Source organism: Balaenoptera physalus (assembly GCF_965194825.1).
Source record: "Balaenoptera physalus genome assembly, chromosome: 7".
Taxonomy (NCBI): Eukaryota; Metazoa; Chordata; class Mammalia; order Artiodactyla; family Balaenopteridae; genus Balaenoptera; species Balaenoptera physalus.
This window is the reverse complement of record NC_138886.1, coordinates 23,316,696-23,344,460: the sequence shown is the minus strand read 5'-3', so window position 1 is coordinate 23,344,460 and position 27,765 is coordinate 23,316,696. Positions and strand designations below refer to the sequence as shown.

The 27,765-nt window shown below is 46.6% G+C and overlaps 1 protein-coding gene across 9 annotated transcripts in view; it reads left to right on the top strand.

Moving 5' to 3' along the window:
- The window catches only part of PALM2AKAP2 (PALM2 and AKAP2 fusion), a 503,536-nt gene that overhangs the window by 444,675 nt on the left and 31,096 nt on the right, over positions 1-27,765 (top strand). For all 9 annotated transcript variants that reach the window (XM_082469108.1, XM_082469107.1, XM_082469112.1 and 6 more), the window contains one exon: positions 25,200-27,594. In XM_082469108.1, the coding sequence (XP_082325234.1) occupies positions 25,200-27,594 (2,395 nt within the window). The remainder of the gene's footprint in view (positions 1-25,199; positions 27,595-27,765) is intronic.

Sequence of the window (27,765 nt, the reverse complement as noted above, 5' to 3'; positions counted from 1 at the left end):
TGTATATATGTACCACATCTTCTTAATCCATTCATCCGTTGATGGACATTTAGGTTGTTTCCATGTTTTGACTATTGTGAACAGTGCTGCTATGAACATAGGGGTGCATGTATCTTTTTGAATTATAGTTTTGTCCGATATATTCCCAGGAGTGGGATTGCTGGATCATATGGTAATTCTATTTTTAGTTTTCTGAGGAACCTCCATACTGTTTTCCATAGTGGCTGTACCAACTTACATTCCCACCAACAGTGTAGGAGGGTTCCGTTTTCTCCACACCCTCTCCAGCATTTGTTATTTGTAGACTTTTTAATGATGGTCATTCTGACCGGTGTGAGGTGGTACCTCCTTGTAGTTTTGATTTGCATTTCTCTAATATCTATTGAGATCTTAGTTGACGGATTGATCAACTTGCTCAAGTTAGTGATATTATCTCTTTTTTTTTTAAAAAAATTTTATTTATTTATTTATTTATTTATTTATTTATTTATTTATTTATTTATTTATTTTTGGCTGTGTTGGGTCTTCGTCTCTGTGCGAGGGCCCTCTCCAGTTGCGGCAAGTGGGGGCCACTCTTCACTGCAGTGCGCGGGCCTCTCACTATCGCGGCCTCTCCCGTTGCGGAGCACAGGCTCCAGACACGCAGGCTCAGTAGTTGTGGCTCACGGGCCCAGTTGCTCCGCGGCACGTGGGATCTTCCCAGACCAGGGCTCGAACCCGTGTCCCCTGCATTGGCAGGCGGACTCTCAACCACTGCGCCACCAGGGAAGCCCGATATTATCTCTTAAGTGATGTACTGTGTCATCCTACACAGCATCCCCATTTTACAGGAGGAGAAATAAAGACGGTGGAAGGAGCAAGGCTAGAACCCCTTCCTTCTACACTGTAAATTCAGGCAGGGGTCTGTATACCTCTTAATGGTTAGTTTTCTGAAGAGCTTCACCTTGAAGGATAGTAAATCAGAAGCTTAAATAATGCATGTATCCTGTGGTTTCTTTTGAGATTGGCTTGCAGTAAAGCCCTTGGGTTACTTATACCAGAAAAAGGCACACAGAATGAATGTGTGATGTAAATGCTCGCATTGTAGTTCCCATGCAATAGCAAAAGTCTATGCTCGTGGTTCCATTATAACATCTAAATGTTTATACTACTGCAACTTAAAATTTGGTTGCTTCGTAGCTCCTACATGGGAGTTGAATTAACTTCAACGCACTTGCCCAAAGCTGCTTCTTTTTCTACAGTTTTGGGGAGGTTTTGTTATTAACATTAACCACATAGGTGGTAGTTGTTTTAAAGGACTCTTAGCCACACATACTGTATAGGTCATTAAAAAAATAATTAGGAGTTAATTTTTAATAATGTCCGTTTGGTGGCTACAAATTAACATGTTTTAAAACCCCTGTGATTTGACCCCTGTTCATCATATCCTGCTGTTGATTGGTGCTGACCAGCAGAGCTAATGAGATGCCTAAGTACTGCTGTGTTTCACGGCTCGTTAATCTAGGGGAGTTGGTCTCCCTTTTTTTTTTTTAAAAACATGTGGGTGGACATAAAATTTATCAGCAGGCAAATCCATGAGGAACTAACTTTATTACAAGCATCCTTTTAGACTTGAAAGATTCCTCAGCTAGTTAATTAACTTTGCACATCATATATGTGGTTTTCATTCCAAAGCTTTTTGCTTATTGCTGTGAGAAGGTTCTGCTTGATGAAGCAAAGTAGTCCGGGTTGTTTTATTTATATATATCCCCCTCTAGTCTAATGCTCTTATTTTCCTCTCCAGATTCTTTCAAACTCCCTCCCCTTCTTATGCACAATATAAATACACAAATTACTACTTGTCACACCAACAGCCTTAGTGATTTTAGAAATCATCATGTGGCTACATTGCATATTTTTGCATTGACGAGCGTGCTTTCTTTGGCAAACATGGTTGAGAACTTTTGAAGAAGAAAGCCTCAGGTCCATCAGGTTGGTTTTTTTCTGTGGTGGAGATGCGGGTGGTATCCTCTGGGTCTCAGCAGGCTCGCAGCTCTGACCCCCAGATGATGAGACTTCGTGACTAAGGTCTGAGAGAGTTGACCACAAAGGAGGCCAGAAGTGCTGAGAGCTGGGTCCAGAGGTGGCTGGCAGGAAGAAGATTCTAACCCAGAAAAGCAGCTTCTGGGAGTGCGAAGGGAGGTACTGGCTTAAAGGGGAGGGACCACACGTCTAACTGCCTCAAGGCTCCTGCTAACGTCATTGCTGGGGGACGTGTAAGGCTGCAGCCTCTCTTAGGTGGGGAGAAGAGAAGCCTCCCTTGGTGGGCATGTGCTGAAGAAGGTGTTACTGCGCAGAGAGAGGTGATAGGTGCTCAGTGCTGTTTCTGTCCCAGCGCAGGTGTGCCAAGGACCGCTGTGCTGGTCACAGGCGCGGCAAGGTAGGAGGCTAGGGAAGGGGGAGAATGCCGGCCAGGAGTGGATTTGAGAGGTTGGGAGGACAAAGGCTTGTGTTGCTTTGCGCGTGTGAGCACAAGCATGTGTGCTCCTGGACATCCATCAACAGCCCAGAAATTGGTTGCCATTCAGTTCTCAAACAAATGGCTAGTTTATTAAGCTGCAAACTGCTATCTCCGTTAGGAAATATTCCATTCCAGCTATTAGCCCTGAGGGTTAAAGAGCCCCCCTCCTTCCTGTCTGCTTTGCTCTGTCCCCAAACAATGCTTTGATGTGCATGGTGCTGCTAATGGAAGATAAGTCATCAATTAACCCAACTAGAAGGTTCAACTGAAAACAGACTTTTCAAAGAGGGGATTATCTCTGAGTTGTTAACCACTGATTGACGTTATCTGTCTGGGATATATTCTTACACCAAGGCTCAATCTCCACCTATATAACAAAGGTGCAAAAGTATTCTAGTTATTCGGTTTGTTTTTAAAGTCACTCTAGAAATTGGGTCTTAGATCACTGAGGCTGGGGTAGAGGTGACCATACTTTCCTTTCCAAACAAGTTACCATTTTAATTCCTTCAAGAATTGGTCCTGATACCATTAAATTGCTAGGGCTTTTTCTTTTTGTTTTCTTTTTTGTTTTGTTTTTTACAAAATAGAAGCAGAACCATCTATTTTTATAATAGTATTAGCAATATTGTGAATTTAAGCATAATGCAGATGAAGCAAATCTGTAACTGTGCTTGGGATTTGCAAGTCAAAACAAGGCTTTTTTTTTTTTCCCTCCCCCAGATACTTTCAAATTCTGACAAACTCTGGTGTTAATTTACATACAGCTTTTCAGGAAAGTATCAATTGAATAAAATTAATCTATTTCACTGTTATTTTTCATTGTGCCTTTAGTTTTCTAGCATGCTTATGAGACCAAAAAGGGGCTATAAAAAATTAATTATCAAACATTTAGAAAGTAAAATAGGGCAATCACGCCACTATCCTGATACAATCAATAATTATTTTAGTCTCTTCTAGTCTTTTTTCCCCTATGTTTGCTACAAAGATATAATCCATCTACCTAGAATCTGCTTCCAACGTCTTTAGCCTCACAGAATGTTTCAAAAATTATACCCCCTATTGCTTAGTGGGTACAGAGTTTCTGTTTGAGGTGATGAAAAAATTTTAGAAATAGATTGTGGTGATGGTTGCACAACATTGTGAATGTAATTAACGGCCACTGCCTTGTACCCTTAAAATGGTAAAAAATGGCAACTTTTATGTTATATATATTTTACCACAATAAAAAAAAAGTATATGAAAGATATGCCCCCGATTGCTTTTTTTTTTCTTTTTTGAGAACTAAAGCATTGACAGATTTCAGAGTTTATAATGCTGGGAGAAAATTTTAGTGTGGAGTTTATTTTTCACAGACGTCAAAAACTACAACTTTTCAATACTACTTAGGGTTTGCGATAAGCCTGTAATTTGGAGGAAAATTTTCAGCAGTGGGGTGGCATGTTATTATAACACCAGAAACCTTGGAGGTTGAGAGGTCTTGTTTCAGGCTGAGGTAGTTAAAGCCCTCCCAGGAACACAAAAGCCTCTGAGGGCAGTGTTGACAGCCCTTGATTGACACGGACTGATAGTGAGGTTCACAGGCTCAGGTGAGGGGAGCCCTGCCCTCAGGGAGCTCCAGCAATGACTGGGCAAGTCCTCTAGAAGGATGTGGAGATGTGACAGAGCAGTTCATTCTGCTGGGCTGTTTCTCTCACCCGGAGACTTGGGATGGAGTGGGGAGCAGGTTGGACCTGGGCTTTGGGGGAAGCTGAGGGAGGGAGGGAAGGGCCAGGGAGGAGAGGCCAGCGAGGGGATAGACTTAGGAAAGTAGGTCAAGTTTGGGCAGGGTGGCAGATCCTTAATTCCAGATTCGTGAGTGTCTATTAGAAAATCGTCCAGGCGACATTTATTGAAGGCCTAGTTGTGCTGAGCTTTGGTGGAGGAAGGGAGACCCAGAGCAAACCATAGTGGCACCCCTGATCTCGAGCACCCATTGGGTGGGGTTCAGGTCACAGACTGGGGACATGTTTCTGGACCACACCCCTGACTTCCTCGGCCCCTGGGACCTCCGTTCCCAGCAGTGGTTGTTGTGGTGCATTTATATTCCTGAATCCTTAAATATTGCAAAGATGGATCCAGGCTTACAAAGAGGAAGGCAAGCTGGCTGTGTGAACCTAACTGGGCTCAATGTTTTAAACATCTCATATTCTCTCAGGTTATTCCTTTGTGTTCATATCCCAACTCTGAAATTAATTGGCCTAACACATGATTTGTTAAACATGAATTAGAGAGTGAAATCAAGAAGTGATTTTAAAGAATGCTTTTCATAACACAGGCTCAACCAGGTTCCTGAAAGGAATATATGCTCACTTAGGGATTTCAGCATTACATGGTGACGTTGAGGGAGGCTGACTTGGTGGGGAACCCTTGGTGCCACAGCAGTTTTTGCAAGTAAAACCTTGCCCCCTCTCCCTTCCCAGTCCCCTTAATGGCCACGTGCCTTGCCAAGATGAGATACAGGAGTTTTAACCCCTGCCCCGATTCTGAGGTTCAGCCTGAAATCACCAACACGGGAGCATGGCTTGGCGTTACAGTTTTTCACTTTGCATAGGATATGCTCAGAAAAACTAAGGGGAAAAAATGGGAGATTGAGTGTTTTAGAATACAACAAAGCAACACCTTGGCTCAAGGCAACCTTTTTGTTCAGGAGCTTCCTAGTGCCTCGCAGCTTGAGATGTTTGTTGGTTGTGTTCCCTCCGCATTGAACCTCCCCCCGACCCCAAACCCAGCCCCTGTTATTTCCTGTTCTTGGATCCCCACCTTCTGCCCTGCTTGCTTGGGGAGGGGGGGTGGTCCATGTCCGGAATGGACTGGCTGCTCTCAGATCCCTGCTATTGTTGTCCAAACTGTGCACAAGACAAAGAGACATTCTTGGGAGTAGCCAGACGTTATCTAGAGAATTCCAACCACTCTGCTGAAGAGAAAGTCACTCACCTTGACCCTTTAGAGAAGAAGCCCAGGCATCTGAAGTAGGGGCAGAGGGTAGACACAGCTTGTTAAGACTATATCTGAGGGGCTTCCCTGGTGGCCCAGTGGTTAAGAATCCACCTGCCAATGCAGGGGACACGGGTTCGAGTCCTGGTCTGGGAAGATCCCACACGCCGCGGAGCAACTAAGCCCGTGTGCCACAATTACTGAGCCTGCGCTCTAGAGCCTGCGAGCCACAACTACTGAGCCTGCGTGCCACAACTACTGAAGCCCGCGTGCCTAGAGCCCGTCTCCGCAACAAGAGAAGCCACCGCAATGAGAAGCCTGCGCACCGCAACGAAGAGTAGCCCCCGCTCGCCACAACTAGAGAAAGCCCACGCGCAGCAACAAAGACCCAATGCAGCCAAAAATAAATAAATAAATACATTTATAAATAAATAAGTTTATAAAAAATTATTTAAAAAAAAGGCTATATCTGAGACATACCTAAGAACCCAAAGTGAATTCTTAAATTCAGTGAGCTGTGGCACATCCTCTATCTTCGGAAAGCAAAAAGGATGTCAATATTTGTTTCTTTATAGTGGACTTAGGAGAGGCTGACAAGCCAGGGCTTAGATCTCAGCTCTGTTACTTACTTGCTTTGTGTCCTTGGGCAAATTATTTAAGCTCTGAGCCTCAATGTCTTTATCTGCAAAATAGGGATTATACCCTACTTCAAGGTATTGCTGTGTGGCTCTATTGAGATAATGTATATAGAGGGCATAGTGGAATGCCTAGACATTGTAATGTTCAATGAATAATTGTGACATTGTCATCCATACCATCTCTATTTCCTGTAAAGGAAACTGACACACAGCTAAGGCAGAGGGCTCATGGGAAGGTTCTAGGATTCATTTAGAGTATGTGGTAAGGTAGAAAAAGAATCTCGGGGCTAATCTTTTTTTTTTTTTAAGATTTTTTTTTTTTAATTTATTAATTTATTTATTTTTGGCTGCGTTGGGTCTTTGTTGTGCTGCGCGCGGCCTTTCTCTAGTTGTGGCGAGCGGGGGCTACTCTTTGTTGCGGTGCGTGGGCTTCTTATTGCGGTGGCTTCTCTTGTTGTGGAGCACAGGCTCTAGGACCACGGGCTTCAGTAGTTGTGGCTCGCAGGCTCAGTAGTTGTGGCTTGAGGGCTCTAGAGTGCAGGCTCAGTAGTTGTGGCACATGGGCTTAGTTGCTCCGCGGCATGTGGGATCTTCCCGGACCAGGGCTCGAACCCATGTCTCCCACATTGGCATGCAGATTCTTAACCACTGCGCCACCAGGGAAGCCCCAAGGAGCTAATATTTCTTGTTCGATAAGTCCAATTGTTCCAGCTTCTACAAGAGGCAAGATGGTAGTTAAAGGCCCTGAGACAGGAAGCTTCACCATTTACTGCTGGATGTCTTGGTGCAAGTCACTAAAAAGTCTCTGAGTCTCAGTTTTCTGAGCAGTATAATAGAGCTGTCAAGAGCCCTGGCCTCCTAGGTGGGTCTTGAGGAATAAATCTGACTATGCATTCAAATTGCGTAGTCCCATGCCTGGCGTATCATAAATGCTCAATATAGGGCTATGATCATTTGATCATCAACCTCAGCCCACCCCTGAGGTCTCTGGGCCCCCACGTGCCTTCCCCTGTTTGACAGGTGCATATGCATTGCCAGCTCCAGGACTCTGCAGCTTCAGTCTTTGCAAACTGGCTTCATTGGTCACCAGCATCCACGTGTGCTTCTGCCTTGCAGCCGTGCAGCCTGGGGATGCCCTGATTCCACACGTATCCCTTTGCTCTCCCCGGTTTGTCCATGAGTTTTCAAAAGCGCACATACCATGTGGCCACCCACTTGATAAAGCTTGAAAATCCTATTACTGGCCTGTTGCCAGAGGACAGAGCAAGAATGACCTGCCTTGTGTTGAGGGTCTCCCCTGCCCCAGGCAGGAAACCAGCTGCTTTCACGTGTTGTCTTTTAGGGAATCTTCATAACAGCCTTAGAAGGGAGGTGTGTTTGTTTCCCTTTGCTGCTATCACAAATTACCATGAATTTAATGGCTTAAAACAGTAGAAATTTATTCTCTCACGGTTCAGGAGGCCAGAAGTCCAAAATCAGGGATGGCGGGGTTGATTCCTTCTGGAGGCTCTGAGGGACAATCTGTTTCATGTCTCCTCCTAGCTTCTGGTGTTGCCAGCAATCCTTGGCACTTCTTGGCTTGTAGATGAATCACTCCAATTTCCGTCTCTGTCTTCACGTGGAGTTCTCCTTTGTATACATCTCTGTGTGTCCTTTCTTCTTATCAGGACACCACACCTGTCATTGGACTGAGGGCTCACCCTCATCCGATATGATCTCATCTTAACAGTTATATCTACAAAGACCCAATTTCCAGATAAGGTCATCTTCTGAGGTTCCCGGTGGATGTGAATTCTGGAGGCGAGACTATTCAGCTCACTACAGTAATTATTATACCCCTTTAACATATGAGTGACCTGAGTTTCAGAGAGGAGAAAATCCCTTACATAGCATCACACAGTCACTTTGTGACACCAGAGGATTCAAACCCTGACCTTCTTTTCTCTAGACTCAAGTTCTTCCCATTGGATCACCTTACCACTCATAAATAAATGGAGAATAAAATAAGGGTCTAAAAACCATGGCAGCAAACTGCTGAGCAGCAGTCAGCCACTAGATCAAAGGGGGCCTCGGGAGGGTAAACAGGATGAACAGAGGCTATCAAGTGAATGGTGGCCCCCCCCTTCTTTTTTTGTTGCTGGTTCTCAGACTTTATCCTGTTTCCATAATCAGTATAACTTGTTGGTTTTCAACCACAGTGCTTGCTCCTGGGATTCCACAACCCAGCAGAGAGATTCCTCAGAAATGAGACCTGAAGTGGTGGTCGGGTTCCCTTGGCATTAAGCAAAGGGAAGGAGCACATTTCTTTGTGCAAAGCCAAGTACCCTCCGTGACTCCCCGTGGCCTGTCTTACTGCTGGCTGATGTTTACCATGCATCCCCTTGCAGAGGTTCCTTCCTGGCATTCAGAGCCACAAAAGCAGTGGCCAGAAGCAGGTGACCGGCCCTTAGCTGCCCTCATATCCAGGCTGCCCAAAGTTGTGGTCCAGCAGAGCTGGCCTGGGGCCAGACTGGGAAAGCACAGAGCTGTGGGCAAGAGAGGGGTCATATCACGTGCTCTCCCTGTTTCTGGCTAAAGCACAGGGCTAGAGCAGAATCAGAACCAGGGCAGGGTCAGGTCCTCGGTATCAAGGGCAAGTTTCTCTTGGTTTAAACCACAAATGCAACGCTGTCTGCAACCAGGCTCAGAATCCCATGTAGTCAGTGGCATCAGTTTGCTGCATGAGGTGGGGTCAGAGGATTTGAGTGGGTCTGGCTTGAGCTTTTCTAAGTGCTCCTTGGCTGCCCGCCGCGCCCTGCTCTTCATCAGGCCAGTGTCCCCAGTGCATGTCCTGATCCAGAATCTCCACTTAGTCCTGGCAGAGCAGGACACTCAGGGCAATCATCTGGACTTACCTGGGGTCCTCTCTTCCTGCCCGAGCAAGTCAGAGTGAATTGGATCAGAGGTCCGTTTGCTGCACAGTCTGCCTTCACATAGGACTTTGTGCTTTTGAAGAAATTTAAGAAAGGCTGTTCGTGAGTTTTCAGAGTGACTGGCAGTTCATAGTGACACTGATATGCATGATATGATGAGACCTGTTGTGTGGATGGAAGTCTAAACCTTCTAGAGCCTTCCACTGGTTCCCTTGCAATCCATAGGTACTGATTCAATAGGATCAGACCTCCTTCCTGTTGGTAAGTGGTAGATCCTTTCGTTGAGTTTTCTCCAAGCTCACCAGGTATTTCATGGAAAGAGAACCTTTGATTGTTGGGTTTTCCTTTCTTCTTCAGAATTGTGAGTGTTGTCTTGGGGAAGCGAAGCCTTGCTGTGTCACACCTCTTGCCTTTGAGCAGAGAAGAGCTTGGTGGGTGAACTGTAAGAGGACCTGGCTCCATGCTAAGTCCTCGTGCTGATCTCAGATGCTCAGGCCCGGCCTGAGGGCTGGGAACTGGGTGACGGGGAGTGGGGTAGGGAGGATCCCAAGGCAGAAATGGCACTCGGGTCCAGGGCTTAGGATTGCCTCCCAGAGTTATCATGCGTCCCCACCCTCCCAGCGCTCAATTTAAACATCAATGAGATGTGTGCTTTTGCTTACAGAGGACTAGATTTAGCAAACCCAAAATACTGTCTTTAAAACTCGACTCGAAGCTTTAAAATACTACTAGAATTACAAATTGATTCAGATTCACTGAGTCCCTGTTTGTGTATGTGTCCACCTGTCTGTCTGTCTTATAGGTGGATGGGGAGGCATCTAGGTTAACTCCACTGCACAATTAAATTGAATGGAGCAAAAAACAAGGAAAAAAGACTTGTTTAGAATAATAAATCAAGTCAGCCTCCAATTCTTGTTCTCTGCTTGACTAATCAGAGCTTGGAAGACGTTTTAATGGGGTTTTCCTATGACATATCCTGTCTGTGACATAGTTCATGAAATTTTGTGACATTTGACTCCCAAAGAGGAATTTGGTTACTCACAGAGTGTTTCACAACTTTTCTGGGAATAGGCAGCTCATGGAAGGAAAATATTCATCTATAACAGTGAGTCAATTACATATCGTTGATGAAAAAGGAAGATTGTGTCATCTCACAATTGTGTAGCGTGGTCGGCTCCTACAAGTATGCTATATTACAGCAAGAAAGCACAACTTCCTTGAGGGAAAGTCATGTTTGAAACACTTGTCCATCATGGCTGAGTAAAGGATTCCCTACTCACCATGGAGACGGAAATTGGAGATTGAGAGGTGTTGCAATACCTAACAAGTAGACAAGATGGTCTTTTTTAAGTCTGTGTATTTAAAGCTCAAATTTGTAACATTTATTGATGCATGATTACTTTCAAAGATTACTTTTCCAATTATAAAAGTAATACATGCTCAGTAATACATGCCTTTATAAAATAAAAGTTATACGTTCCACGTCAGCTTTTCATTCTGCCTTCAGCATTGAGTTCCCCCATTCTCCAGGGTTAACCAGTTAATATATTATCGTGATTCTTCCAAACAATATGTGTACAAATGGTATCCTTGGCTTTGAGACAGTGATTTAATCTTCTCTAATCTCTCATGGTGCTATATTTCCTTTTAGTTCTTGCCCATCTCACTTTTTACATTTTTATGTACTTAATTTTTTTTCACAAGTTAATACATGCACATGATTGAAAATTCAAAAGGTGTAGAAAGGAACACAGTGAAGAGAAGTTTACTACCTCATATGTCCAGTCCACCCCATTCCAGAGAAAATCATTGTTTATCAGTTTCACATTTATCCTTTCAGGCATAGTCTATGGATATTATGTGTGTGTGTGTGTATATATATATATATACACATACACATACACACATATACACACACATATATACAATATGTATTATATATACATTATACACACCTAGAAACTAATAAAAAATTATGTATATAAGACTATATATTCACATTCTGTTTTTGTTAACAACTAAAGTAGCATGGTGTTATATACTGTCCTGTACCACATGTCACTTAGCAGTAGATCTTTGAGATTGTCCTGTACCAGTTCTCATAGAGCTGGGAGCTGTACTATCCTCTTAAAGGTTGCGTATACTATTCCATTTTATGAATAGTCCAGTCCCCTAATAGGTTATTTGTAGTCTTTTATTATTGCAAGCAGTGCGGCATTAGAGACCTTTGGATATAGGTCATTTTATACACATGCCACTATACCTGAGAATAAATTCTTGGAAGTGGAATTACTGGGTCAAAGACATTGCATATTTTAAAGTTGGATACATATGCCTAATTGCCATGCAACTTCATGGAGTTGGATGAGGGTACCTCTTTCCTCCCATTCTGATAACTAATTTTCTTGGTGGAAAACTTATCTCATAATTTAGTTTTGCTTTTCTTTTATATGGGTGGGATTGGGAATCTTTTTGTATGTCTAAGAATTATTTATATATTTTGTGTGTGTCAACTGTTTTCCATGTCTTTTGTCCATTTTTGTGTTTGGTTTGTTGGTCTTTTTCCTACTGGTTTGTAAGAGTTCTATATATATCATGAATATTAACCTTTGTGATATGAGTTACAAATATATTCTGTTTATTTCTATTTTAGCCACCATTCACTGAGTCCTTTTACTGTAGGACAAATCCCCCTACTGGTCATTGTACTTCACGTCAGCTCGCTAAGGTAGTAGCAGTTTTATATCCTTTTTACAGAGAGGGAGAGGTCCAGATCTGTTGGATACCAAAGCCCATTCTTAACCAGAACTCTGTACCCCTGTATACACAATATATTAATATAGCATCATTCCAGGTTGCCATGCAATTTTGAAAATATGCTTTCTAAAGGTTGCATAACATTCCATCAGTTCAGCAAATTGCAGTTTTCAGGTGCTGATTTTTATGACTACACATTTTCATTGCCGGCAGGTTTTTACTGTTCTAGGCAAGATTGCAATCAGTGCATTTCTTAAAGCTTTGTGTCCGTGAAGCACCATAATGGCACCAATATTCCTGCAGAAGATAAGGGTATAGTGTCTGAGGTAGCAAGCAGAGGGACCTTTTGAGTCTATGATCCTTGATGGAGGGACCCACAACAGACTCAGAGCGGAAATGGGGTGCGTGTCAGGCCCTGCATCGGGGCCCTGTATTGGCAGTCAGACCCTTTCCCTTACGAGGTCACCACCACCAGCTTCATCTGGTTCTGGAATGAAGCATACCATATATTACAATTCCAGATTCTCCTCCCTTCTAAAGCCTTCTTTTTTTAGCAGTATCAGAGGCAGAGGGTACACTGGGAGACTGCAGGGTGCAATGGGAAGGGAAGGGCTTGGAAGTTGGTGAACAATTTCTTTTTCTGTAGAATCATGTTTCTTACAGGAATAAATGCGATCGTGGTGTGTGACATAGCTGGGTGGTCCAAACATCCTCGTGTGTTCTTCCCATCCCTGCTCTTTGGCTCTCAGGGTCCTAAGCACCTGGGAGGTGCTGCTGAGTCTAGATTTCCTGCAGCCTTTTAAGGGAAGTCACTATTCTCTTCCCTTCTCATCCATTTTCCCTCAATAAATTAAGGGCTGGTTATGTCTTAGTTTCCCACACTTCACTCCAATTAGAGATCCTTTCAGGTAAACAAGCTCCCATTTTAAATTGTCAATATTCCCATCACGTTCACATCTAAGCACAAATTGCTTTAAAGACCTGTCTCCATGCCAAGATGTGGAGCCTTTTGGAGGTGGGACTTGGAGGAGGGACCTACCTGAAAGGTAATGGGGGAGCGGGCAGCCTGGGGAGGAGGAAGTGGCCATCATGGTCACTTAGAAAGGACCTCTGGGGGTGCCAAGGCCCAAGCTGCCTTCAGTGTGTTCCTTGAGTTAGGTCTCGGAGCAGTTTGAAAAGCTGCAAACCTCCATCTTCCCTGGGCCCCGAGAAGCGTGGAGAGGGAGCTACCCTGTGCTGACCCCACCCCTCCCCTCTTTACAGGTCCAGGCAGCGGGCTGGGTAGGACCATTTTTGAAGCCAGTCCCTCCACCTTGCCTGCTTGCATCTAGTTCCTTGTGATCTCAGCAGATCCATTTTGGAACATTCTATCACGCTAATGGTACATACATGGGATGGCTCCATTTAGCACAATAAACTCCTTCAACTAAAGAGATAAAGTTCTGACAAGGGGAATGTCTAAGACGGAGTGGAGTTCCTTCCCGGAACCCTTGAAATCTCTCTTGGCAAAAGTATCAAGCAGTTTCAAAGGAAGCAGCTGTCCCCATTTGCTGGCTGGCTTTTTCTCGACTCTGCCCACGTCGTTACCAGCCTCAGAACTACCCTGGGCTTCACCTCTGCCCAAGGTTCATGCTAACATCACAGAACGACAGAGGTCAGGAGCAGAAGGGAGGTGCATTTGCGGGGTTCACCTACTTTGGCTCTCTTATTTTACAGACCAGAAAACTAAGACCCAGAATAAAAAGCCTGGCCTTCCCAGGGTCATGGAGAAGCAGGCACACGGTTTCACAGACAGTCTGTTGCTGCCTGGCATTTGCTTTTTAATTTTTCCCTTTTGATCCTTCGCATACTTCCTGGATCTGCTCTGTCCTGAACTGCCCAGGATGCCTTCCGGGGGCAGAGCCCTGCCCTGTGGGTGGGATTCCTGGCCTCCTGCCAGACCTCTGTTCCTGACCAGCTGTGTGACCCTGAGGAGGCTGCTTAGGCTGGGGCCCACCCCTCGGTGGAATGGGTGAGAATCCCCACCTTGCAGCTGGTGAAAGGAGCACAAAGAGAAGGTATGTGAAGGTGTGTGACCCAGACTGGCCCCCAGGAGGCGGGCAGTGGACCTTCACTGAGGGATGATCATAGTAGCGTTGATGACCTTCCCACCCCAGCTGCTAGGTCCTCACAAACTGCACTTTGCTTCCCAGCCAAGCAAGTTTCCAAATGACTTCCTTTCTCCCGGTGCAAGGCACCCTCAGAAACTAAAGCAGATCAGGCTACAGCAGCCAGAGAATTAAACTGGCAGTACACAGCTGTTTTCGTAAACTCCGAAAAACCACCCCAAGCTCAGAGCCGAGAGGGAGGAGGATGGATGCGGAGCCTCGACGTGTAGGTGCTGCTGGATTCCGCTCTGCTCCTGCCCGTAGGGAGACCTCCCCCCCGCCCCCCACCGCCAGCCAATGCGGGCGGCTCAGTTCGTGCTTTTGCAGCTTCCGTCTAGCTTACCAGTTGAATTTCTCCCTCTGCCTCTGAGGATAAACCACTGTTCTGGAGCAAGTCACTGTGACTTTGCCACAGAGCGTTTTTCCTAATTCCGTCATATTTTTGCAGCCGGAGGGAGGGGGGCGTGTGCGTACGAATATGAGTGATGAGTATGCATATGTGTGTGTGCACGTGTGTGTGTCCGTGTGTACGTGTGAGCGTGTGCATTGGTTTGCTAGGCCTGCCGTGGCAGCGTCCCACAAATTGGGTGGCTTAAGCAACAGAAATTTGTCGTCGCACGGTTTGGAAACGAGACGTGTCAAACCAAGGTGTCGTCGGTGGAGTTGGCTCCGTCCGAGGGCTGTAGGAAGGGACGTTCCAGACCCTCTTCTTGGCTGACGGACCCCTGACTTCTCTCTCGGCCTTTTCACGTTCCTTCTAGGTACGCCTCTGTGTCTAAATCTCCTCTTTTTATAAGGACATTAGTCACATTGGATTAGGACCCACCCATATGACATCACTTGACTTGATTACCTCTGCAGAGACCTTATCTCCAAACAGGGTCACCTTTTGAGGTACTGTGTGTTACGACTTCAACTTATGAAGTTGGGATAGGGGGGACCCAACTCACCTCCTAACAATGTGCACGTACGTATAGGTGTGTGTGTGCGCATATGTGTAGTAAACCGTGACACCTCAGACTCCAGTCAGAAGTGTGCCTATTGCTTAGATAATAGTACTTTAAGAGCACATACAATCTCCTCTTTTGCGAACAGGGCAGATTTAAAACAAGTTTTTACACACCTTGTCATGGGGGCAGAGGGGCAGGTGTGATTATGTAGCAGGTCCTGGGTACCACTCTTGCCTCTTGGCTTGAAAGCACCTCTTCATGGAGGGCCCTGCTCACTTTGTCATTCCTGAGCAGAGCAATGCCACCCTGGGTGTGTGATTTCCCCTCCTCATTTTACTTTAGACCCTTAAGTAGCATCTTGAAATGCCTTTGGCCCTACAGCAGAACATTCCGATTATTCCAAAGGGCGGAGTAACTTCAGAGTTTCCTTAGCGCTCCTTGGTGACTTGGTATCACCCAGTCACTGAGAAACTCCTGGATATTTCTAAATAAATTTCAGCTCATTAAAAATGTCGCTTGGATGTTGTAAATAGTTGTATAGTATACATTTAACTTCCTTTTCCAAAGAGCCTGCCTGGGCTCCATCCACTCTGATGACTCCTTCCCAGACTTGTGTTTCCGGGAGAGTCACAGGGGGTCTGCGATGCTGGGCTGCCACTGTCTTTGAGCTGCTCGCCTGCTTCACCAGGACAAACTGGTCCCAAACTGACCCCAAATAGATTGCCCCACAGGACCATGGTTGGCATTTGTCCTCCTCTTTCCATTCAGTTTACTGTGAATCTCAGTTCTTTGTCCTTTCTAAAATCTTACTGAAGGAAATGAGTTCTGCACGGCCCTGGAATTCTGATTGGCTTTCCATTCAGCCAAAATCCTAAATTATGCCCCAGACTTTCCAGGTCAACCCAGAGTTCCGGGGGACCAGGTGGGTGGAGCCCCGTCCACCGTGGGGCAGCGAGGGGAACCAGTCATTAACACGCCATGAGCCTTGGTGTGTGGTGCTGGGGGTCTGATTCTACGGCGAAAGAGTGAGGGATATATTTGTGGCATTTATGTCTCCCCAGGGCCCATGTGGGTCTGTTTTCTTTGTGGCAGAAGATACTAGTTAGCCCTGAGAAAGGAAAAACCACTTCCCCCAGAGATTCCTTGAAATTAGAGCACTCATCCCTGTCTTCAAATTCTGTCCCACTTCAGCGTGGGACACAATGTAACCATTGAAAATATATCTGACCACCACCATTAAAGGACATAAAAAGTGCTTGTGAGATAATGTGAAGTGAACAAAAGTTGGCTACAAATTGCATATACTGTGGTCTCAACTCTATTAAATACATATTTCCAAAAAGGAGACTGCATGAATGCAGTAAACCATTAACTACTTTCCTATGTGTTGAGAGAGGATGAATAACTTATTTTCCAAATTTTCTACAGTGAGCATTTATTATTTTACACACACATATAGAAGCTGTCCTATTTTACACACACATATAGAAGCTGTCCTAAAAAGTCCATTTAACTGGATCTTCGGGATCCGTCAGTTTTTTTTTGCTGCCTTTAGCATCACCAGGATATTAATTCCCTGCCTGTGCAAGGCCCATCTCTGACTTTCCAAGAAGACAGCCCTAACTGGTTCATCTCAGCACCACTAAGCTCCCACCTGCCCATGCAGCCCTGGGCGCCAGGCGCTAACGAGAGCTGCTTCTGGCTGGCCGGCTGCTGCCCTCCAGGCTCGGGCCAGCTAGGGGGAGGGGCCAGGTCTCTTTGAAGGGGGTTAAAGTCCTTCTTTGTGTGAATGGCCTTTGAGGGAGCAAAAGGAGGGCCAGCTGTGACTTCACAGTCTTCTGTCAGGAGGCTCAGAAGGAATTTGTCCAGCTTGAGCTGGGGCGCAGGATACTGCCTGGAAAAAGAGGCAGTTCTGACCGGGGACATGTGAAGTGGGCACTCCGGACAGGGTAAGCCGAGTCTGCTGACCTAGCTTATGGTCCTTTGCTTTCTAATCTGGAAGGAGAGGGTTCCCTTATGAGGCCAGAGTCTTTGTGGAGGAGGGACTCAGAGTGGGGACTTCGGGGCTACACTGTGGACGCCTCTCCTGCTGGAGAGAGAGTGGGCAGCTGGGCTCAGACTGGAGACTTGCTTCTCTTCTTGCTAATCTTGTCAGACTCCCAGCTTTCATGCTAAAGGGCAGAGCGGGAGCTCCCCACCACACGTACAGTGCAGGCAAAGATGCACACATCATCTTTGCCAGATAATGCTTTGAAGATGGTGCGTGTGTGTGTGTGTGTGTGTGTGTGTGTGTGTGTGTGTGTGTGTCCCCGTCCTTTTCCGCAGCAGGACCAAGTGACGTAGCTGTTCTGGTGACAAGTTTTCTTGTTATCACCTTGTATGTAGTTAATCTACAAGCCTTTGTTGTAGAACTTGCCACATTCACGGAGTGGCCTGGGGCTTCTGGGGGAACGTGTGTGCCTGTCTCCTGTGGGACCCAGGGCCATAGGAAGAGAAGCTCGCCAGCTCTGTTCCTAATACAGACTCATCTGTGGGCAAAGAGTTAATCTCAAAAGCCTCTGGCACGGTTTTCTCTTTTCTCCTGGCTCTGCCTCCACATAGTGGATTTTTCCTGGGTCCACGGTGGAGCCCAGCTTTTGCTCTCTGCCATTACTGGTTGTCCAGGCATGAATCCAAGATCCCGAACTATTTTAAAACCAAGAAGGACACAGCTAAGTTACAAAGAACTGAAGCCAGGCTTGCTTTTGCTTTCAGCAGAATCAGTTACCCAGAAATTTCAGGCTGCGGGAGCCAGAGTTCCCTCTGTGGCCTTGACCTTGGTTTATTCTGGAGGTGGGGACTGTCCTGTAAAATAGCTTCACAGTGAAAAGGGCCTTTGGTGGGAAGAGCATCTTAGGACTCCTTGATAGAGCATGGGGTGTATTGCATCGAGGAAGAAGTGAAACTTGCCTTTCTTGGAGCTGAAATGAGGCATCTCTCCTCATCTAGGGGAAACCCTGAAATCTCCCAGTGGTTCTCAATCCCTTTGGTAGGGAATGGATCTCCAAGTGACTGAAGAAACAAGCTTTTCACCAGTGGCTGCAGAAAAGGCAACAGCTTCCTTCCTCGCCTCCTCACATCACACCTCCATCACACACACCCTCCTCCCATCACACCTCCATCACACACACCCTCTTTAGTTTCTTTCAGAGAGAGCCTAAGCTGTAAATGTGTTCATCAAACCACACCTTCACATTTCCACACGTGCAGTCTCACATCTGAGCCACTGACTTTTCAGCGGATGCTATTAATAGGGCAGGCTGTGGTGCTGGGGAGACTCCCTTATGTTACAAAGGGACCACTTCTTCACCAGGATCGTGAGTGAGTCAAGACATAGGCCAGCCTTGTTTCCAGTGGAAGGGGGTTCCAGAAGTGTTTTCATCCCATCGTCAGCAAGCCTGTACCTAAGGCCTAAGCCAGAGAGAATGGCAGGAGGGTGATTGCTGTGTTGACCAATGCCATAGAAGCTCTCAGAAAGAAGGGCTGGGCCTGTAAGAAGAACAGGAAGCTCTTTTTAAACTTTTTTTTTTTAATAATCTTTTTTTTTAATTTATTTTATTTTTGGCTGCGTTGGGTCTTCGTTGCTGCTCGCAGGCTCTCTCTAGTTGAGGCGAGCGGGGGCTACTCTTCACTGCGGTGCGCGGGCTTCTCATTGCGGTGGCTTCTCTTGTGTGAGCCACGGGCTCTAGGTGCGCGGGCTTCAGTAGTCGTGGCTCACGGGCTCAGCAGTTGTGGCTCGCCGGCTCTAGAGTGCAGGCTCAGTAGTTGCGCACAACTACTGCCTGGGCTCCATCCACTCTGATGACTCCTTAGTTGCTTAGTTGCTCCGTGGCATGTGGGACCCTCCCAGACCAGGGCGCGAACCCGTTTTCCCCTTCACTGGCAGGCGGACTCCCAGCCACTGCACCACCAGGGAAGCCCAGGAAGCTCTTTTTAGAACCGTCTGAGTCACATTTAGTGGTAATGGCTTCATGGCAGGAGGAAGGAAACCCCAGAGATGTTGTTAGTGTTAACCCCCTTTATTGAGGGTCGTGTCATTATCCCTGAGCCCGTCTGGTCTAATTTTAGCTTTAACTACCCCAGAGTGCTGGGGGTTTTAGGTCTGCCTCTCATCAACCAGGAAGGGTCTCTGGCCTCCTTGGGGAGTGGCCCGCCTCCCGGCTTCCCACGATCAACACCAGCCTTTGGTTCTCCAGGCCGGAAGAAGCTCTGCTGGGGAGTGGGAAGGAAATTCTGCCTGGGACTGGAATGTGGCCCAGGTTATCACTGGGGTCACTCCCCTCCACTTCCTGGCCCAGAGGCCCGAAGCCCAACAAAGGAAGCAAGCCATCCTCAGACATTCCCACTCTCTGTGCCTTCGCAGGGGTGGGTGGAAGGGACCACTCAGAGTCCCAGCGGCTTCTCTGGTAGGGGTGGGGTGGGAGGGGAGCCACAGGCCAGCTGCTGAGGAACGCTGGTGCTCCCAGCTGCCTTCATACAGTCTTTTCAGCCTACACCATCTGCCACCCTCAACAGGCTGGGAAATTTCTCTCCAGTTACTGTTGTAGCAGTCTGTCTGCCTGTGCTCTATGCTATCTTTATGTGACTCTGTCTTCTCTCCTTCCAAGGCTGTAAGTTCCTTGCTGCAGTGTGGGGACCACCCCAGAGTCCTAGGGACCTCCCATGGCCCCCGGCACAGGGCTTTGTCACTCTACAGGTTCTCAGGACACGCCTCTCCTTGCAGGAATGCGCTTTGACCTTTTCAGCCTCTGTGCTCCTTTTCCACACTCCTCGGGTTCGGGTTCCCTTGGTCTGGGGAGTCCGTCTCGCCCAGACCTCCCGACTGTGGCTTTACCCCGTCCCTCCAAGGCTGGTGAAATTCAGCAGACCCGTGCGGGCATCTTGCAGGTGTCTAAGCATTATCCCCCGGCCAGGTTGCACCCTCTCCTCCCATTTGCCTTCATGATGGAAATTTCAGCCAGAAAGTAAAGAGTCCTGCACGAACCTTCCTAGAGACAGCCATGCGTGGCCCGTGGAACACAGCAGTTGTGCCCTAAAAACTCGATTTAGGAAAGAGAGGGAGGACAAGAAAGAAAAACAGAGGTGCCCTCTGGTTTGACAGCTACAAGGACGTTTTCTTTCAGAGCTGTGCCCCTGTTCCTAGGCCAAGAATGAGTTTGTATTTTTGGTGGAACTTAAAAATAACTGGATTAAAGGATCAGGTCACCTACTACCTAGGGAAACACATTTCTAATTTAAATATTGTGGCTTTAGTAGGAAGTAATCTGGGTTATTCAGAGCAGAGAAACCTGCTCGTGCAGCAGGCGCCTGATGTTTGAATAATTTGGGTCACACGGTGCATTTAGGCTAGGAGACTGGGAAGCTGGTGACAGACATTGTCAAGAGCAGGGTAGGGAGGTAGGGAAGAGGCAAACAGCAGACACGTGAAGTGAGCAGAAGCTTCTGCTTCTCGCTTGACCTTGTAGCGAAGGACACCTTTCTGGAGTCCCCCTGGGCCCAGCCAGACCTGCTAAGGAAAACGCATTTCCTTCAAGTTCTTTCCATGCTTGGTGCACCCAGCTGCAGGCCCAGGTACCCGGGGAAGACAGAGCACACTGCCGTCCATGACCTAAGCCGGGCAGGCGTCAGGACCCTCATGTGTTTTCTGGGCAAATCAAACAGGCTTCTAGAATCCCACCTGTGCTGCTGACTCTGGTGCTGGGGAGGAGTTGCAGCCTCGTCCATTGCCACGACTGGGATGTGAGATTTAGTATTTTGCCTCTGGGGTGTCATCAGAGGAAGAAGAGGACCCCCTTCTGAGGCCAAATTCCCAGAATGAGCCAGAGGCCAGCACCTCCATTTCTAGCTGGGGGGTCCTGCAGGTAGCGCAGAGGGTAGGAACTGAAACTAGGTCTCCAGGGAGTCCGTCTCTTGTCCATTCTGAACAAGGAGGGCAAAGGGGTCCTTGCCTTCTGAGGCCAAATTGTGAATCTTACGTGACTTCTGGAGATTGAAGTGCGCAGACCATCAGCCAGAAAGCCGAGTAAATGCTCTTCAGATCCATCCACCTTCTTAAGACTTCCCTTGTCGTTCTGGAAGCTTCCAGTCATCGAGAATACCTTTTGAGATACTGGGATAGAATTAGGAAGAACTGGCCTTCAAGTCCTGGCTGTGCCACTTACTAGCCAGGGGACCCTGGGAAGTCTCTCGAGTTCTCTGAACCTTTTATTCTTACCTTAATTATGCCAATTAGCAAAAGCCTCAGGGGCCCTTGGGAGTTAGAGCTAAACTCCGGGAGGAAGGCAGGCACCTGTGGAAGGTGGGATTTCTGATTAGATCCTGGCTGAACACTCTTGGAGTATATACTCCGGATTAGGATGGGGAGTTAGAGCTAAACTCCGGGAGGAAGGCAGGCACCTGTGGAAGGTGGGATTTCTGATTAGATCCTGGCTGAACACTCTTGGAGTATATACTCCGGATTAGGATGGCTGTCTGCTCCTGGAATGTAATTTAAACTAATTTCAGACACACAGAGCTATCTTACATTGTGTCTGCTTGAGTATTTTAAAGTAAATGGTAGACATCCTGACCAGCTGTTAGCTATTCTGGGAAGCCAGGAGGCCGGCAGGTATTACGTGCCAGATTGTTAGGGCTCCACCTGGAGGGTTAGCTGGGGCCATCCAAGGATCTCCCACCCGCCCCTTAGCACCCTGGTTTTTCTCTGACCTTCGAAAACCCAGTTTGGTGGTTCTTTCATGTCTTCCTGCTTTTTGCATTGGGGCCTAGTTTATTTCAGAAAAGACTTAAAAATCCATTTAATGAATGTGCATTTTGTCTGAATCTGGAATCAAGCTTACCTTATCTGAAACACGGAGAAAATTCTGGTCTTTCTTATCTTCAAAGGGAGCAATAAGTATTTGTTGGTTTAAACATGACATCATTTAATGACGTCAAACGCAGACTCTTGCCAGATCCTCGCACGGTGGGGATCCCAGCCCACTTTCATTCGCCTGGTATAGTTACAGCAGCTTTGATCACATCAGGCCATCCTGCACAAAGGTAAATTCTTCCTGCTGAGACAGAACTCAGGAATTTGCTCGTTGGTTATACTTGTTCCCTAACTTTACAAAAACTCAGGAACTCTGAGGCAGGACTGTAAATCAGCAATGCGGAGTTGTTTATCTCTTTAAGGACTTGTACCCTGATTAGGGTTTAGAGCTGCAGCTCCCTGAGATCCATGGAACCGAGTCTCAGTAACAATTTTCTGAATTAGTGGAAAGGAACTGGGGCCCCACGTAACTAACAGGAAGGAGAGCCTCTTTCCTGTTTATACTCTCCAGTGTCTAGATTTTTTTTTTTTTTAAGGTATTGGAAAGGAATCACCTCAGATTACACTGGGACTCCAAACTTTGCCTGTAATTAGCATTTTTAAAATATTTGACACATCGCAGACACAACTCCATTTCTGACTCAAGGATAAAGTTAGTTTTCTTGACACTGCAAAAATGCACTGTCAAATGCTGTTCTCAGATATTTAAACTTTTGAATTGGGACAGTTGTTGCTAGTTCAGAAAGTATCCTTGGAAAAATTTGATACAGTTTTTTCAGTTCTTAAAAAAAAAAAAAAAAAGCCGTAGGGCATCAGCTCCTCCCTCGTCCAACACTGGGACAGTGAAGCATCCAGGAGAAAGGGACAGTGCTGACAGAGTGTTCTCGGGGACGCTGTGGATAGGCTCAGTTCCTCCAGTCTCTGTGATCAGCAGCAAGACATTCACATAGGCAAGTTTTTCTCGCTTCACCTGACCAGACTAAGTAAACCCCAAAATAGACTTAAAGCTTCCTAGGAAGTATGGGAAATCCAGTTTTTGTTAAGAAAAAGGGTGTTGTCTCCTGGAATTTATTGTTGCCGTTAATTACGCCATGCCCTACAGAACAAGCCTCCTGCATTTTTAATGAATGAATCAATGACTAAATGATCTATAGAATTATTTGCCTTTTAGCATCTTTTAACGTTATATTGCCCTCTTTCCTCTCATGTCAACTATTGTAAAGTGTTTTCCATTTCAGTAGAGCAATGATTTTTAACCATATTTCAATCTCAGCAGCTTCCTACTATTTTCCTATTCCACCCCCTCCCCCCCAAAAAAAGAGCCAAAGGAGATAGAAGGAAAGCTCTATTATTCCCATGAAGAATATTAGCAGAGAATCATTGGCCAAATGAGGCCGGCAGTTGGGGGGTGGTTCAGTAGTCTGACTTCACCATAGCAATACCGTGTCTCTTTTTGTTGGTCAGCTTATTCCATTAATAACTTTCCATGGGGTAGGCTAATTTTGACCTAGGTTTTCTTGAGGACTGAATGGCAGCCAGTAAGTTTTAGGCATTCAAATTTCCTGTAATTCTTGAATGACATAGAAGTTACTGAAGTTACTGAATCTCCTTACCAAAAGAAAGTTTAGTTAACTTTTTTTAAAGGACAGTAGCAACATTTTTGCCATGCCTCTTTAGTTCATTCTAAAGACAAAAGAGCCACTAGTTAACAGTGGTCAAAAATGAAGTAAAAACAAAATAAAGATAGTGGAGGTTATAAATAGTAAGTACCAGACTTTGACAAAGACCAGATCAAGGCTGGAAGATCCTTTGAGACCAGAAGGTGCTGACAAAGAAGTAATATTCATTATTGTTGCCTATTTCTAAGGAAGGAATTTATATTACTTGATCGATTTTAAGTCTAAAGAGGAATGTGGGAAACACAGTGAAGGAAACCCCCAGTTCATGGGTAACCTTCCAGTTTATGGATGACCATGAAAGTTTTTCAACATTCTGACAGCAATGCAGAGCACATTGCATGAACTTCCACATTTTTCTAGATAGTATGAACAAATCCATAACTGTTCACTTTCCTTGAAAGGATTTTTCAGTTAATCCCCTGAGAATCATCCTAAGGTGGTGTTTTAATATTATGTTCTAAGCCTTTAACAATGTTTAAATTTAAATAAAGGAAAATTATACCGTATTGCAATTTTGCATTGTGTTAAGTCAATAATACCAGGCACCCTATAGACCTGAGACTTGAAACACAGCTGATAAAAGTGTTAGTGAAATCCTTGAGGGGAACTCAAATTAAGCTCACAACTACCGCTGAATTATCTGAGACAAACCGGAGTCCTTTGGTATGAAAAAAAAAAAAAAATCCTAGAGTTTGAAAATTAATCTTAACTAATGCCAAATAAAGTGACATGGGATTGATAACTGATGAAAAATATGATGCATTTAAAAACATTAAGAAAGTGTAGTTTTTTTATTTAAACACAAAATTGGAGCTGTCACATACAAAGCATTTTAGGAACTACATGGGAGGGGCCACCATCCACTAGCTTTTCACTCCTTACCAAGGAGCATTGTTTTGACAACAGAACTGTGTGGTCAGTGGCTTTGGTTCTGTGTTTATAATGCACATGGTCAATTACAGCCATGGCAGTGTGGCACTGAAGCTCTTAAGGCGCCGTTGAAGAGATCTACTGTTTTCCAATATTTTATTTTGGAAAAATTTTTCAAAAAGTTTCCTGTCTACAGAATAATTGCATTACATCTGGCTGAGAATCATGTTTTCAAGATTTGTTCCTGCCAAACGACCTTCTTTTTATAGTTGGGGACATACAAATAGTTCTGTTACATTTCTGCAGACATTTGCTATGGAATTTTTTGAAAAATTCTGATACAATTGCTATATAATCTCTTCCACTTTAGAAATTATTTGAGCAATGCATCAGATGATCCAAATCCTAATTTACTTTTTAAAAAAAATATTTATTTATTATTTATTTAGGCTGCACTGGGTCTTAGTCACGGCACTCGGGATCTTTGTTGCGGCATGTTTAGTTGCGGCATGCGGGATCTTTAGTTGCGGCATGCAGGCATCTTAGTTGCGGCATGCGTGTGTGATCTAGTTCCCCAAGCAGGGATAGAACCCAGGCTCCCTGCATTGGGAGTGCGGAGTCTTACCCACTGGACCACCAGGGAAGTCCCCCTAATTTAATTTTAAATGTAAAAATGGGACTAGCATTTATTGAAAGTTCTCTGGACACCAGGTAAACAAAATGGAATCTGTAAAATTGAGAAGGTTTAGGTACCCATTACTGCAACAAAATGAATATATAAAGGATTTTTTAGAAGAGAAACTTCTATTCAAAAGATCCTGTCATTGTGGTTTCAATTTTCCTTCCAGTTATCAGCTAATGTCTGAAGTTCATATCCATAAGCGATGTGGTCTCTAACCCTGACTTCTGTTTTCTCTTTTTTCCAGAAGGCTCCCGAGCTTTCCGAGGATGATATCCGGCTAAAAAACGAGAGAGACAACTGTAGTGGCAATCCCCTGGAGCCTGCCACCAGCTCTCTTCCCCCAGATCACAAAAACATGGAAATTGAGGTCTCTGTTGCAGAATGTAAGAGTGTTCCCGGAATCACCTCGACTCCACATTCCGTGGACCACCCCTCCCCTTTCTACTCATCCCCCCACAATGGCCTCCTCGCTGATCACCATGAATCTCTGGATAATGATGTGGCCAGAGAGATCCGATATCTAGACGAGGTGCTGGAGGCCAGCTGCTGCGATTCTGCTGTGGACGGAACCTACAACGGCACGTCTTCCCCAGAGCCTGGAGCAGCCATCTTGGTGGGCAGCCCAAGCCCACCTGCCCACACGGCCGTCCAGCCGGAACCCACCGAGAGAGTGGCTGGCAGGCAGGCTCCCCCTCCCCTTGAGCTCCATCAGAGCACCTCTGACACCATGGCAGAGGGTGAAAGAGCCAACGGCCACCCCCCTGACCAGCCCAGAGACCTGCTGGGGAACAGCCTGCAGGTGCCCGTGAGCCCCAGCTCCTCCACCAGCTCGCGGTGTTCCTCCCGAGATGGAGAGTTCACGCTCACCACGCTGAAGAAGGAAGCCAAGTTCGAGCTGCGTGCCTTCCACGAGGACAAGAAGCCCTCCAAGCTCTTTGAGGACGACGAGAGTGAGAAGGAACAGTACTGCGTCAGGAAAGTGAGGCCTTCAGAAGAGATGCTGGAGCTGGAAAAGGAGAGGCGAGAACTCATCCGGAGTCAGGCCGTGAAAAAGAATCCTGGCATCGCCGCCAAATGGTGGAACCCTCCGCAGGAGAAGACCATTGAGGAGCAGCTGAACGAGGAACATCTGGAGTCGCACAAAAAGTACAAGGAGCGCAAGGAGAGGAGGGCGCAGCAAGAGCAGCTGCTGATACGGCAGCAGCAGGCCTCACCGCAGCCCTGCATGGCCCCTGCGTCCTCTCCAGAACGTTCCAGCGCGACTGACAGCGCAAAGGAGGACATCGTCACGGAGCAGATAGACTTCTCCGCGGCTCGCAAACAGTTCCAGCTGATGGAGAATTCCAGGCAAACGGTGGCCAAGGGCCAGAGTACACCCAGGCTCTTCTCCATCAAGCCCTTCTACAGACCTCTGGGGCCAGTCAGCTCAGACAAGACACTGACCATCTCGAGACCAGCTTCTGTCGGGGGACCTCCCGAAGACTCCTCAGCAGCCAAGGGACAGAAAGCCCACTGTGCCCTGGAGAGCCAGCCTTCTGGGGGAGGGGGCCAGGGCAGCACTGTTCCTCAGGGGAAGGAAGGGCCGTACAGTGAGCCCTCCAAACGCGGGCCCTTATCCAAACTGTGGGCAGAGGACGGCGAGTTTACAAGTGCCCGGGCTGTCCTCACCGTGGTCAAGGATGACGAACCTGGGATTTTGGATCAGTTTTCAAGGTCAGTTAATGTCTCTTTGACTCAAGAGGAACTTGACTCTGGCTTGGATGAGCTGTCGGTGAGGTCCCAGGATACCACCGTCCTGGAGACCCTGTCCAATGACTTCAGCATGGACAACATCAGTGACAGTGGGGCCTCCAATGAGACAACCAATGCCCTCCAGGAAAATTTGCTGGCTGATTTTTCTCTGCCCCAGACTCCCCAAACTGACAACCCCTCAGAGGGCCGAGGAGAAGGTGTCTCCAAGTCATTCAGTGATCATGGTTTTTATTCCCCTTCGTCCACGCTGGGAGACTCTCCGTCGGTTGATGACCCCTTGGAATATCAGGCTGGTCTCCTGGTGCAGAATGCCATTCAACAAGCCATAGCCGAGCAAGTGGACAGAGCGGTGTCTGAAACCAACAAGGGTGGAGTAGAACAGCAGGAACCTCAAGCAAGTCTGGAGGAAGCTGGAACTGGGGCTTCCAGCTCAGAGAAGCCGCAGAGCATGTTTGAACCGCCTCAGGTGTCCTCCCCTGTTCAAGAGAAAAGGGATGTATTGCCAAAGATTCTGCCTACTGAAGACAGGGCGCTCAGGGAAAGGGGGCCCTCCCAGCCACTGCCGGCAGTGCAGACCAGTGGCCCGATAAACATGGAGGAGACCAGACTGGAAGGGAGCTACTTCAGCAAGTACTCAGAGGCAGCTGAGTTGAGAAGCACAGCCTCACTCCTGGCCACTCAAGAGTCCGATGTGATGGTTGGGCCCTTCAAGCTGAGGTCCAGGAAGCAGCGGACTTTGTCCATGATCGAAGAAGAGATCCGAGCAGCCCAAGAAAGGGAAGAGGAGCTGAAGAGGCAGAGACAAGTCTTGCAGAGTACCCAGAGCCCCAAGGCAAAGAATGCCCCATCACTGCCCTCCCGAACATCGTGCTACAAAACTGCTCCAGGTAAGTGAAGTGCCGCGGACCAGAGACAGATGCTGCAGAAATCGGTGTTGCTGATTCCAGCTTTCAGGGTTGTATATGTGTGGACCCTCCTCTGTGTGTGGCTGGAATCGGTGTCAGGGGGACACTGGAATGGGGATTTCAGTGTTCGGAGACACACTTTGGGAGTGTCAG